At 40.7% G+C, this 15,021-nt stretch overlaps 1 protein-coding gene across 1 annotated transcript in view; it reads right to left on the bottom strand.

The window, feature by feature from the left end:
* LOC115394911 (clathrin heavy chain 1-like) overlaps positions 1 to 12,260 on the bottom strand; it is a 30,244-nt gene extending 17,984 nt beyond the window's left edge. The window contains 6 exon segments of the mRNA XM_030100212.1: positions 1,691 to 1,693; positions 2,100 to 2,138; positions 2,141 to 2,170; positions 2,173 to 2,199; positions 2,202 to 2,304; positions 11,944 to 12,260. Coding sequence (XP_029956072.1) covers positions 1,691 to 1,693; positions 2,100 to 2,138; positions 2,141 to 2,170; positions 2,173 to 2,199; positions 2,202 to 2,304; positions 11,944 to 11,985 — 244 coding nt within the window. The 5' untranslated portion in view covers positions 11,986 to 12,260.
* Between the last annotated feature and the right edge of the window lie 2,761 nt (positions 12,261 to 15,021).

Below are 15,021 nucleotides of genomic sequence, written 5' to 3'. Positions count from 1 at the left end.
TCACCGTCCAAAACTTTCTTCAAACTCATACAAATCATATTTGCCAAGAGTGCATGAGTTGTGTGCAACTGTGGTGCGTTAGAAGTATTTCTGAGCTGTCCTGATAAAATGAAAGAGCCACTTTACTTCAAGCAGCGGAGTTCATAGCAACATCTGCATATCAGCTTCGAGCAGGAGCAACTGAGACATGTATAGTAATCTCTGTCCACAAAAAAAAAAAAGCTAGATCAAAATTCAAACTAATAACTTATGTCTGGAAAGCCAACTTGATAAAAAGCGCACAATATCACAGTAAGGCAACTAAAAGTACAATGTTCTTATAGCTCAACAGAACTGAAATATACTGTCCGTTACGTCAGACTCAATCTCATTCATCTCAATGTAACCAGTTTGCAATGATAACGAGCATGTCGATTCGGACATTCCCACATATACAGAATAAAGTAGTGCCTGCAAGATCCTACAATCCTTACAGAAAAATTTTGTGGCTTTCAACAACTTAACCCATCAGTTTGTCGAGTTCTAAAGCATGCTGTCCAGCAAAACCCGTTATCAGTCTTCATCACAACATAATCTGAATTCCACACTGACGAGCACAACTCACAGGTAACAAGCACACCCGTATTTCTGACTGTCTTCACTGCAAATCTATTCCCAAATTATGACCCTGATGAGACTCTTCTCTACATTTTTAATGTAATTTCTGCTCAAACATGGTTTAAATGGGATAGCTTATCAGGTTTTAATTATTTCCTTCAAGCAGGGACACATCAATGAGACACTTCTTGGTATGGACAAGCGAACGGCATCACAAAGTGGAAATACAAAGAGCAGCCGACACTCCAGCTCAGCCTCACGCTGGCATTATCAACATGGACCAAAAAATGTAAATAAAAATAATGCCATTGTGACATATTCCGTGACTTGACTTCCAAATGCTGGATGCTGCTAAAAACACTGGAAATAATGCATAATTTATACTAAGTTAAAATTCATGTGGTTGTGTTTAAAGGCAGACAGAGACCTGAACACTGCCTGCCAGGAATGCATGAAACAAAATCACTGCTGATGCAGATTATAAGCCTACACAATGCTCACACAGACCGTGAGCTTCGTTTGTAAAAACTAAGTGGGTGGCTTTGCAAAGTTTATTTAAATACATTAAGCACCACTGGGAGACCAATGAAAACAGCTTGGGGTGATTATAATCCTCATACAGGATGCAAGGGGACATGGGTTTTATATGAAAACTGACAGACGTGAATTAAAATGAAATCATTTTACCCACAGTATTATCAACATGTACAGCAGGTTCTAAATCACTTATACATTATAATACAAATGATGGAATGCCAGCAAGCTGTAAGGGTGTGGAAGCTAAATCCTGTTTAGGAATATTAGGAGTGTTTTACAAATGTAAAAAAGTCTCAAAGGTTCACCTAAAACTCTGTTAACATAAATACATTTGATAGTAAAACATTAAAAGCCAGCCTGTCATTCAAAGGCTTATTAAAGACATGTAAAATTATAAAAGTCAAGACAGCTTTAATACAAATAGCCTGCAGAGTTCAACTGGTTACAAGTAAGCTCATGGCTAAAGTGAATGATTTCAAAGCAGAGCAATTTGCTCATAAATAGACTTGCAAACAGGATTTCACTTGCACAATGAAGTAGTTAAATTTCAACTCACCGTCTGCAAACACATAAGAAAGCAGTAAAGAAAAAAGAACATAGAAAAGACAAACAAAAACAACAAAAAGTCAAAGCAATCATGGATGCTGGACAAAAAGAATAAAAATGTGCTATTCTGAGTATTTACAGGACAATGTTTGGAGAAAAAACATGCTTGCCAATAAAGCTACTACACACCGTAGAACTAAAGTAGCTGGATGCATATGGACATAAATAGATGAAAAGAACTTAGAATACCTTTAAATTATTAAATGGACAATGTGGCTATATTAAAAAAAACTGTCAACAAATGCTCAAACTGAATGGAGACGACTTCTTTACAGTGGTTAGGTAAAAAATATAGTCTGACAGTGCATCTCTTTATCTGGTTATTCCTGGTCTAGATTAGAGCAATGTGGTGGAAGTACCTTTAAGTGCAATGACTTTGCTGGCTGGATTCATGATGCGCTGTCGGCTGAGATCGGCCTGCGGATCGGTGTGTTGGGTCGGCCAAATCAATGATCACACCTGAGTCTGCTCGCCCACCTTCTCTCGGATACAAATGAACTTGTCCGACTCCATGGTGAGGGTGCTGAAGCCGATGTTGGCCGGATTGATCCCCAAGTTCTGGAGCTGAGGAGAGACGAGAAAACAAGCGACGCTCATGTTACACGAGTAGAGATGGGCTGTAAATAGTTGATATTTGCAAGGGTGACGAATGCCAAACGTAGGATCTGAATTCTTTTTGGCACAGTTTCATCTCAAGACTGTCATCCGAGAATGCTTCATTTCTAGGTAATTAATTGATTTTTACAGCAAGCCGGGTGCAGTATTTCCCCTGAGGTGTCAGGGCAATTATAAAGTAGAATAAATGGCGGCTGTGCAGCGCAGAGGGCGTGACGGCCATTATGCTTTGGGAAAAATCATAAGTGTTCATTTTTTTTTTTTACACTAAATAGTCCAAACAAGGCAGCAACTGCATCCAACTGGAAAAGTGGCATTTCCTGCCCACCCTATTAGTAATGCACTACCTCAGCTACCCAACAATCACACCACATTTGACACCAAGCAGCAGCCCTCTGAAACCAATGAAGCTGTGCAGTAATCACAGCATGCAGGGCGGGGAGCTAATCCAGAGCCAAGTTCTCTAAGCACAAGCCAAAGAGGAAACTACAGTCATATTACACAACACTGCAGTCTGCCGACCAGAAAATGTCTGACTTTTGAAATGTAGACCCTGCATCTAACAGAGCATAGAAGTTCAGGTGGTCATTAGGCCAGACTCACAGGCTTCCTGAATGATGGTGTGCCAACAGAGCAGAAACGCATCGCAGGAGAGGAAGCAGTTTAACCTGTATGAAAACATCAGCCTGAGGCTGTAGGTTGAACTGATCTGCTACAAAAACGGTAAATTCTGCAGAGTAGCTTACAGCCATGGCTGGAAATAGTGCATTAAGCCCAACTCAACCAACCTTGACCAGCAATGAAATCTTTGATGGACTTAAACGGTTCTACAATTTTACCTCCTGGTACGTCAACCATGGTATAAATACACCGTCAGTGATGCTGGATTACTTTATGTTTGGTATTAGCATATCAGCAACAAAAGTTAAGGTGAAGTCCTTAAAGCTAGGGTAGACGATGTTGTCCAAAAGCGACTTTTGCCCATACTGAGTGAAACGCCCCTTGCCCCACGGGAGAAGTCAATACATTATGTTTTACGGAAAAGGTGCGGAAAAATCTGACAACTGTAGCGGCCACAGGACAGTAAACAACTCCGACCAATCGTAAGGCGCGGACCGCTCTTCAGAAACCAATCAAATCCCTTCGCGTTCTACCAGCCCACTGCGTGTACATTTCAATGGCGTGCACTGGTTCAGTTCCGCGCGCGGTGCTGGCGTAAAAAATAGAATGAAGCGGAGCGGGCACTCCTATGCGCGTTGTGTGCGGGCCAGTCAGAAGGTTAATAACATTGGAGGCGATCACAAACGCCCGTGCGCGTGGCGCTTCCGCGTCCAGTACGTTCGCTCCCAACGGGAGCTCCTGCAATGGGGTGGAGCTAGGTGGAGCCTTGGGGAGATGCTACATTCGTGCTACATGCTAGTTTTCCAAGATCGCCCGACCCTAGCTTTAAACAGCTTAAAACATAATCACATAATACTGTCAGTGCTAAAGTGCAGATCCTAAATTTCACGAATGCAAAATGCAGTCATTGCACAAAATAGAAGAGATGAACAAAAATGAAACGTTCAATTTGAAGGTTGATTATATTTTGCACAATGTAAAGTGGGAAAAATGAGCTCTTTCAGTTGTAAACAGCTACAATCCCCTGTTCATTCATAATCACACTGAAAAACAACAAAATAAAAAGTGCTATCAACTACATGAAATCTAGTCTCTTCTTGAAAAGCCAGTGCAACAGAACATGCTATGACAAATAACACTGGAAGGAACGAAACTACAAAAAAAACACCTTCCCATCGGTCAGGTTTCAATGTTGTAACTTCCTCTGCTTTTGCAACTTTTCAACAATACGCCATATTAATGAAAGTCTTGCACAGATACTACTATAACCAAAATTTCACGCAGAAACTCACACCTAGAGCATCAGTTTTATTGTGTGGTAAAGCATTTACACTACAGTTGTGACATTCCAAATGCACACAGATGTCGACAGATCTGTAGTTATATTTAAAGGCATATATATATATATATATAATGGCAAGTATTAACTGCTTTACTTAAAATGCCATAAAATAACAGTTTTCATTGTTGCCCTGCAATAGAAATGTCAAGCGTAGGCTTTGTGAACACCACTTGGTTTCCTGCCAAAGAGAACACAGGCTTGCCAGCAACGGCCACAATTACCCAAGTGTCCATTTTAAGGCTGGCCAATGATAAAATGTGGCTCTGCAGTCAACACTTTGACATAGTTCAGCTCTAATCAGTAAATACAAACCGCCGTTCCAAGAACTGGGCAACGTAACGGGAACACCTATATCAATGACAGACACACCCTCCCCACAGCCCCGTTCACCCCACATTCCTTCAACAGTGTGTAACATGGTTCCTTTCTCAATGACACTGCAATACACTAACTTAGAGCCAACTGTCCAGCCAGCAATGAGGAAAGAGCTCACACTAGTCGGAAGTTGTGGTGTTTTCTTTTTTTCCCCCCTTCCTATCATGAAGGGTGACCTCACACAATATCGTCATCGCGGCCAACCATGCCTCTTATTGTTGCCATGTCCAGTGAGGAAGCTTTGTTTACTGATGGAAACATTTATTCAAGCTTCAGGAGGAAGACAACAGCCTGCAGAAAGAGCGATTCAGAGCTCAAATACAACAGTGTTCACAAGCATGTAGTAACTGTCTGCCTATCAGACCACAATAATCTGTCTCTGCCTTGAACTAGACACAGCATTACTCTCCTTTCCTCAACCGTATGCCATGCCAGCGGTACTGACGACACCTCTCAGGTCCGTGTATACTAGAATGGAGTATGCTTAAATGTCACACACAAAAGAGGGTTTTCCTCCGCTATTAACAATAGTTTTTCGACAGATTTACGGCCGTCGCTCTCTCTCTCTCTCTCACACATTCACTCACTCTGTCTGCCTTCTGTCATCTATTCTGGGATCTGCAGGAAGCCCTTTCATTCACACTGAAAGTATTCATTAAAACAGGAAAGAGCAACACAGCTTAATCACAATAGTTTATGTTAGCTGTATCCTTGTATCCTGAGGCAACACAGACACATGAGACACTGGGGGCAGACTGACCTACACCACAGTTTGAGCTGTTGGACGAGTTTGCAATGGAAACCTTGTAGTAAAACTCGGCTGTGGGATTTTTCCACCGCTGTGACATCAATGAGCTGGAATTTAGGTGAAAGCAGGTCAACCAGTGGAGCTACAACCCATGCGGAACATTAGTCTAGCCTGCTTTGTTTTAAGCATGATTGGTCATGAAATACTTCAACACAGAGTATTCACAGCAGTGCTTAATAAATACTTATTGAAAGGTAAAATAATCTGATGATGTGGTCAGGAAAACAAAACTAATGAAAACAAAACTGCAGATCACTGCCTCAAGGTTGTGACGTCACACTTTTGTGCGCTATACGATCACAGAAAGTGCAGCTGCAGTGCCTGGACCTTGAACTTTCACCAAGAAATCTTCACCTCCCAACTGTGTGTGAAGACAAATTTGAAGCAAAATGTACAGAAGATATGGAGTAAATAAACAATAAGATGCCATTACAGCAGAAAACACACTATTGCTACAAGCCAATGTCAAACTGAGGCATAACAATTGCATTACTTTGAGGAAAAATGTCTCAAAAGATTATTATTGAATCTGGGAAAAGAACGCAGTCAAAAGTGACAGAATGAATTTACAAGACACCTGAATGCTGATGCAGCAGGACGAGTTCAGCTGCTCTGTGCAACGGAGAAAGTTATTTTTCATTCAAACAGATTGTTTTTTGGCTTCTGTTATACTTTTATTGTATTGCAACCTTTGTATAAATGGCATGGAGATCAGTTTCTCTTCCGATAAACCAGATTCAATTTAAAAAGTAGCATTAGAGGAAGCATGAAGCAGTGTCTGAATGGCCACCAGTGAAGACAACCTGTCAGATATACAATGTGCCCTTGTCATTTCCATGTAAAGTAAATGGAATTTTGCATGAGACCGCGATTTATGATTACACAACATGCCTCTGTGCCTTGCTTCAGTTTGACTGTTTTTAGATCCCTTTTCAATGAACATGGACAGAATTATGCTATGTCACTAGTCAGGTTATCTGCAAGAAAATGTTTTTGCAATGCAGACCGTGACTAAAATTAAGACTATGCATGCTTCACTGAAACCCTGCAGCTTATGAAGTAAGAGGAAAGCAGCTGACCAGGCAGCTTCAGGACTGATCAGAGTACAAAATGAATGCTGCTACTGCTAATCTTCTACCAATGGAAGTGCGATGTAGTTCTGCATCAAGTCACTCAGAAACAGCAAACACATGAACCCCTCAGTCGGAGGTCAGGAAAGAAGTGAAGATCATAAGACAGGAAATTACAATCAGCCCAGAGTAAGCAAGTTAACTGTGCAGAGAGGACAACGGACATCAATACAAGTCCAAATAAATCTTAGCAGTTCATGGGGGAATAACTGGATACATGAGGTCATAAAAATCCCATATGACACAGGTCACTCGGTTCTTCTAGAAAACAAGTGTTCCTTGAGGCCAAGGCTTTCAAATGCTATATCAGGTTGATTTAAGTTCAGAAACTTCATGTGCATGCTTTGAGTAAAATGTGTATGTTTTTCATCATCCCCAAAATCTATCCTGCAAGAGTCATGTATTGTGAAAAACCAACCAAACTAAGTCAATAACTGCTTTCTCTTGAAAAGATAAAGAACTGTTGCTAAGCACCTCCAGGGAGTCCATCTGTTGATTTATCCTGTATGCTCTTCCTTTAAAAGAAAGCAGCCTCTTGCTCAGCAGAAAAAGAAGCCCTGCGTATGTCCCACATATGAAGTTCAAGGCAGGCTAGGGAAGGATGTGCTATGTAATGTGCTGAGGCTCGCAGCACTTCGCTGCAATGCTCCACAACAGGAAACCAGGGACCCATTGTCTGCTGGGACTGAAACAACAGGTCTGCCTCAGAGCTGCCTCCTCAACTGCTGTAGGCAACTGGTGGTGGACATGTGACCAACACGGGGGTGAGGAGCAAAGGGGCTGCCTTTTCGAGTTAGATAAAGAGAGAGCGAGGGAAAGAAGGAAGGAATGCATGCATTTCTGGAGCTCGTCCATCTCCACTTTGGGCCAGTTCTTGCTGAGGTGGTTGTGAGACTGCAGTTTCCTTTTTCCCTGCTTTATCTCCCATTTAGACAGTGCGGCAGAAAGTGAAGTGTTCAGCAGATCTGTATCTTCACCGGTCTGTCACGAGGTATCAGCTGGTCATTTACGAGCGTAGACCAAAGTGCACCTTGCAAACCCTTGTAAGGTGATATTTAAGGAGCATGACACAATAAACTAAAGCACCTTTGACATGCCGAACCTTGTTTTTCAAAAAACTAAAATTGGTCGTTGTTTCCTTTCCCTAAATTTTAATCATTTTTTGAACATTACAAATAACAACATTCTTCTTTTCCTCTTAGTCTTTAACTGACAACTCCAACGCTACGATTGATGATGGGCCAACATTTGCTAACAATCTTTTAATGCGAGATTCCTCAGTAAGGTCAACATTAACCAAATATGCTACTTAATGTGAGATTTTAGCATGGGTAGCATGTTTCATTTACAATGCATGAGTGCTGCCAGCTCTGCCTTATTTGATGTTTTAAAGCAGTTTTAACTACTCTGAGAAGAAGCAGATTTTAGAAGTTAACATATGCCAGCATATTTCAAGTGTTTCCAGTCTTTTCCACAGCAGGTTTTCACACACGACATCTGTCGTTCGCATTAACCGGGATCCCTAAATGTTCACATACAGCTGCGTTACAGAGACGACAGTGCGGCTGGGTGCATGCAAGGGTGAGGTTGAACCAAAGTTCAGGAAAAAACGCTTCTGAACCAAGATCCTTAAAAGCAAAGTTTTCTAGTCCAGATCAAAACTTACACACCCCAACTAAACACCACTTGAAATTCAATCCAAAATGTTAAGTACTGAGTGGCAGGATCACCAGCCTGTGTCATTGTTAAAGTTTTCAGAGCTAAATCCTTTCTTAAACAGCAATTTGAAGAAAACCACAACTACTATTTGCATTAAAAACAACAGCAATTACACATATTTACATCTTAGCTGCATGCCAGTTTAAAGTGTTTAACTGACAGCTTTCCTAAGATAATTTAACAACAGAGTTCTGTAAGCATGACAATAATGGACATGTTTGAGAACAAATAAAACTTTACTGTTTGCTATACAAAGATGATGGAACAGTGTTTTTCTTTTATTCTTTTTTGCTTTATGTCAGAATTGCTCCAAACTTTTCCATTTCAATTATTTAAAATGCATCAAAATTGTGTTGTTATGCATGGTGGTCAACCCCTGATGTTTATTTCATGTGCTTCATAAATAAATGGCTCAATATCATTGCAGCTAAGCGGTCTTGGGAAACTCATGATATCAACCTTCGCAAACATAACAAATCACTGCGTTACTTAAAAACACCACTGTACACACTAAAAGCCTGTAATGATAGACTTGTATGAGAGTCCTTTTGTTGGGTCATCACATTATTGATGGTTTTCCTTCCACACTTCATTAATGGTTTTTCCTCTAGCAAAAGGAAGTCTGGCTTGTCAAAACCCGCTAACTACATACAAGGAGCTTTTGTCAGCATGGTGTGGGCCCCATGTTGCCATTACACACTGAATTCAAAGGCCATTTAAAAGGTTTACATACAACCAACTCCCACGTAAGAGACTGGTATTGAACACCCGTCTTAAGCTGATACTGGTTCCTGTGTTCGCTCCTTCATTCATTATTTGGTACCCTCCGTTTTCATGGTGTTAGATTCTTTCTCCCCAAGACTAGCGTTCAGGACATGATATCTTCAATTATTCTGACAGTACTGTAGCTGTAAACAGATGCTACACTGTTAGCAGTACTGCTATTAATAGCAGAATCAATAAAATACCAATCAGGATAATCAAACAAAAGCTATAGTTTAAAGTTATACCAAACTGATTCTCATGCAAATACAACCATAGTTTTTTTTTTTTGTGTCACTTGAGGAATTGCATTTCTGTAACTGGAAACTACACCATACTATATAAATGGATGATAGATAAAAATGCAAGCTAGGCAAGTTGGCCGGATGACAGTTGCAGAGTTTGAGGGAAAGTGAGTGAGGGAGGGGAGGAAATGGCAGAGAAGTCAAGAGTCACTCTGTGCAGAAGCAATCATTCAGCAGAAATGCCAGTGACTCATGTGATTGACACATTATGCTAACTTATGCATACTTATATATATCATTCTTAATTATTCTTATGGAGAATTTGCTCTGCAAAATATTTTCAAAACCCTGCAGAGTTTAAGGTTCGATGAGTGCAAATAACCAGATCATAACATTGGCCTTGTTGATATTCTTTATGCAAAGTTGATGAGGATGTGACCAAGAAAGAAAATAATCAAGTTTTAACTTGCCCTGACAGTGCTAAATTGAAGATGAATAACAATAGAGAAATGTATCAGAAGGACCTTCTTGCTGAACCTGAATGTGTGGAGAAAAAAAAAAAAAACAGAATAAAAGCATCTATCAAGCCAACATCTTATGACTATTACACAAAATAACTGACAGTCCTTCCTTCCCGCTCTTAGTGCCAGTAACTTGCAGTGCCTGACAAACAGGCCTCAAAAAAGATCAATAGGCAAACATGCCAATCAGAAACGAGACAGAAGATATGACAAAAAAAAACAACAACAACCAGCTATCGATTTCAAGTCACATCACCGCGTTCTAAGATTCTGCATGATGTGCTTTCTGAGAGTAATTTATCAGGAAATCCCTTGGAACATCATAAGATACATACACACACGCACCACGCACGCGACTAACACAAACCAGAGAGGGCAGAATAAAGTTCCAGAATGGATTTATATTACCGAACGCTTCAGTGTGGTAATAATGCGAAGTAAGTGCAAGCTATAAGAATATTCATAATAATGCTGTTCACAATAGAAACCAAACAGGTTCTATGAATGAAACCTTGCAGCTAAAAATAAAGAAAAGACACATGGCCAAAATTGTGAAATCTTACCACAAAGATGCACTACACAGACACACAAGTAAAATATTATTTTTCTTAATGTGCAGTCACAGTGCAATTCTCACTCTCACCCCTGCAATCAAAGTTACCTTAACAAGGGAGTGAAATACTCATCCCATAATTTCACTGCAGCTGGAAACGCAAAAGACCTTTGGCACAGCTTTGCAAAGCATAGCCTCTATACAAATAAATTATATATTTATGAAAGAGAGACAACTCTGGCTCATACTTCCAACCTCTGGTTCACACAATAATATAAAGCAGGGTGGCCAAAATATCCGTTCCATGCAATCTCTGAAAAGCAAAGCACAACTTAACTTGCAATTAACTTCATCTTGTACCGACTCTGATCTTTGACCTGTGCAAACAAATGTCTAAGTATCAATGCTTGATTACTGTGCTGAGATACAACTTCACAGATCTTTTAGTGAAAGTAAAAGAAAACCAGGAACTCTTGATTTCGGAACAAACTTGATTTATAAATTAAATTAAACTGATCACCTCTTATGTTTGATACATTCGATCTGATAGGGAGCATTCCAAATGCAATCCTTTAGCTTGCGAGAACCAGAATGCTTCTACTTCCTCTACCTGACCAAGACGCATTTTCACTGGTGTCATAGTAAAGGTGTGTCCATTTAAACTAAGAAGAGGTGCAGCTATGTTAAACGTGGGACTTCAAATCGAGGGGGGGACACGTTTAAATTCTGTTTGTCTAATAATTGACAAATCCAGGAAATAATTTGCTTCACAGATTAAAGAAGCAATAGTGCTGCTCGGTAAATGCTTGGACCTCCTCCAACTTTGACAAAGTCATTGAACATGGGGAGTCTGATAGCGACCTGACATAACAATTTCTACAACTACCCAACGTGATAATCACTTTCCAAGTAACAGGATGGTGCATTCAGACGTGTCAATGGCAACACGAAGCAACCAGCTGTAAAAGTTGCTATATTAGCTCTTAACCTTTGGCTGTTATACTTGATGACAGATGGCATACATAAGTTAGCTCAATAGTGCGGGTAGAGGTCATAGTGCTCTCACTGGAACATTTATAAACATATGAACGACCCTGGACACAGCACTGATAGTGAAGATTAGTACTAAAGACAGCATTAGCTGCTCCCAGTCTACAAACACTTTTCTCGTCAAAATGTGACCAATGTCGATAAAACTTAAAAGAAACTACCCGCGCATCTTCTTCATTGTATTTTGAAAGCATTTTTGACAATACTCCTGTTAAATCGAGCAGAATTTTGGCATTTGAGTCCAGAAGGGTGGCTCGTCAAACTGTTAGCACGGAGGCTAGATGCTAGCCGAGATAAACGTCATCCACCCTGACAGGCTAGTTAGCATAGCTCGCTAACTTAGCCACTTAGCCGTCTCGTAGTTGTGTGGAGAAAGTCTCCGGAGCGACAGCTGATCTCACGGCGATTGCGACCGGAGGACTAACTTTCACAAACAATTAAAGCATTCATTCATCCACATACCTGCAGGTGCTCCTGAAAGCGAATGGGCAGGATCTGAGCCATGGCGGTTCCTCTCTCACTCTCCTCCGGTTTCTTCTAATGCTAACAAACTACGACTAGCCGGACAGCCAGGGAGCCTCTAGTCTAAAGTCCAATTGTAAATTAACTCTGCCTTCTTTGAAACGTGTTGTCGGTGTGCTGGTGCTTTTTTCTTTTTAATCCGTCCCTTTACTGTTTACTTGCGGTCTTCCCCTGGCTAACGCCTGCCTGCCACTACACCGACTCCCTGGACCTGCAATGGCGGTGGAGGCTGGTCAGCACGGAAAACATCCCGGAAATGGAAGTATACTCTGAGGCGGATGGATACGGACTTACACTTTTATAAAAGTGCGTTATTTTAGCGGAATCGCTTTATTTGTTCGCCAGATCTACCTCCTATATAACCAGAACAAGATATCTTAGATCTGTACTCGACTCGAACGTGGAGTTACATCGAGAGAAACGAGAAAGCGGAACTACTTCTTTGCATTCGCCCTTTGATTTTTGCCACATCATTCGTCTTTGTAAATTAACGTCATTCTTACGCGCTGTGAAGCGGCCGTACACTTGTTCCCTTCAGCCAATCAGGTCGCTCGAGACAGAAATTCAACTTTTTCACCTCTTCAGTACTCCAGTATGCAACATCAAATGTGTCCACATTGATTTATTAGCAATTTATTGCAGAAATAGAATTTTTTTTTTTTGTAGCATTGCTCCACATAGAATAGAACACAGAATAAAAAGAAGTTTAAAAATCAATGATAATCAAATTTAAATAAGGAATATTGAATATTGCCAGGGCTAAGTGGTGACTGGCATCAGCATAAAAGGATAACATTAATAGAAAAACACAACAAACACTCGACAAGAGGAGTCTTATGGCCACAGGGATGAAGGATCTTACATGGAGCTCTGCACTTTGGTGGTATTAGTCTGTCACTGAAAGACCTCCTGCTGCTGACCAGGACATCATGGAGGTGGTGAGAGACACTATTCAAGGTGGACCTCAGTTTCTCTAAGACCACCTGTACAGAGTCCGCCTCTACCCCCACCATGGCCTTCCTGATGAGTGTGTTGGTGTCTGTGACCCTCCGCCTGCTGCCCCGGCACTAAACAGCAAAGAGGATAGCGCTCACCAGCACAGACTCACAGAACACCTTCAGCATGGTGTAGAAAATGCTGAAGGTCTTCAGCAACCCAAAAAATAGAGATGGCTTTGACCCAGTTCAGTTTATCATCTATGTACACCCCGAAACTTTCATGAGTAGAGTGAATCTGAATAAAAAACAAGGTTCAAGAAGATGAAAAACTATTAAACTCTTCACGTATAACTTCCATCTGGTCTTTGCAGTGCTTCTTGGGTGGTGTGCTCATAGTATTCATTTCCCTTTTTAACATCCACAATTTTTGGTGGCCAGAGGATGTAACTATATTGCCCAACGTAAAGTCGATTTTGCTGGGAAAGTCATCTCTCAAAAGAGCTGACCCTTCAGTAGAGATCTCATTCTGTTGAGCCAGCAGGTTTGAGAGATTGCACGAAAATGTTATTGGCCAATTGCACATCATGATGCCTGAGGAATGGAGTAACTGCCAGCTGTCTTTGCAGACACCTGTAGTATAAACATGTGACAGTATAGGTCCCTCATAAGGTAAAAAAAAAAAAAAAAAAACTGTGAACCAAAGATGGTAATTTGATAACAATAGTATTGAGGGGAGAGTAAATCTTTCACAGGACTTTCACAGTCACTCAGATTATTATCCACTGTGAACCTAAGGCATTTATAAAGATTTAGGACACTTTAACAGTTTAACAGACTGTGAGTGGAATAAGGAAGCAGGTGTGGATACATTATCAGATATCGTAAAATATCTGAAGCAGCATGAAAGAAAACTCAGTTTATTTCAACATTTTGACACTTCAACTTCTCATTTTCACTGTACAAGGTGTATAATTACCTAAACTGTCACATGCACAGTTTACCATACATCCACAAAGCTTTTAGTTCATAAAATGGGGTGACTGTAGCTTGGATTCGAAAGTTGTTGGATTATTTCCCATTTATTTTTCTTTGGACGAACATCTGGATGTTCCAGATCCTCCAGTATTTTTTTACAGCCAGGACTACTAAAAATTTCACAATCTACTGACAGGGAAGTACTGGGGTGGGGTCAAACAGTGTCATTAACAAAAAATCTGAAGGCTGCAAAAATGAAACAAAACAAAACATCACTATTACAACTTTGTATGCACTGGCTGTTAAAAAAAAAAAATACAGTTTGTTCTTGAACAAAATCTCCTGACCTATGCAGTGCAGCAACAATGCGAAGTGAGCAATTTCAAATCGTGTAACAAAATACGAGCATTACAATAAAATGTAAATTTGTGATCACAACTTTAATTGCACATAATAGGGATATAATACAGAATTACAAGAAATAAAACTTGATTGTGCAGGAGAGGAGATAATCCCAGGAGGCTCATCTGAACTCCTCCCCATCAATAAAGATTACAGTCATGAAAATCAAAGGAGGACAAGGGACAGGAAGAAATAAGTTAACAAAAATAGACACCTAAACCACACAGCATGATTCAAAAGTGGAACGCTATTTGAGCAGAAGATACTTAATTTCTCCCTCAAAAAGGGCCAAAGAGGAAAGCAGTTTAAATGATTTGTTCACAGGGTTCCAGAGTTGGGGCCTGGCATTCAGAATGTGATCCTGTACTGTATTATTTTCTCCTGGAAAGTGTTTGATGAGCTTAATTTCCCCATGAGAATCTAAGCCTGCTAATGGGTGCATGAGGATGCAAGTGTGGCTCAAAGCACCCATGCAGTTTGTTGACTGATCTATAGTTTCAGAGGCAGGTGTAGTGGAAGCCAACCTGAATGGACCATTCACGTTTCTGTTGCCATGGATTCACAGAGCAAGGAAACACAAGACACTCACAGAGAGGCCATGTGTGTCACGATAAAAGAGTGGCCTTCGGACTCTGTGAGGACGCCTCACTGGCCCGACGAGGCTGAAATTAGCCTCGGGTTCTGTGAAATGAAGAGCGGCGCT

Source organism: Salarias fasciatus, chromosome 10 (genome assembly GCF_902148845.1).
Source record: "Salarias fasciatus chromosome 10, fSalaFa1.1, whole genome shotgun sequence".
In the NCBI taxonomy this organism is placed as follows: domain Eukaryota; kingdom Metazoa; phylum Chordata; class Actinopteri; order Blenniiformes; family Blenniidae; genus Salarias; species Salarias fasciatus.
The sequence above is the reverse complement of the archived record's forward strand: the minus strand, read 5'-3'. Positions and strand labels throughout refer to the sequence as shown.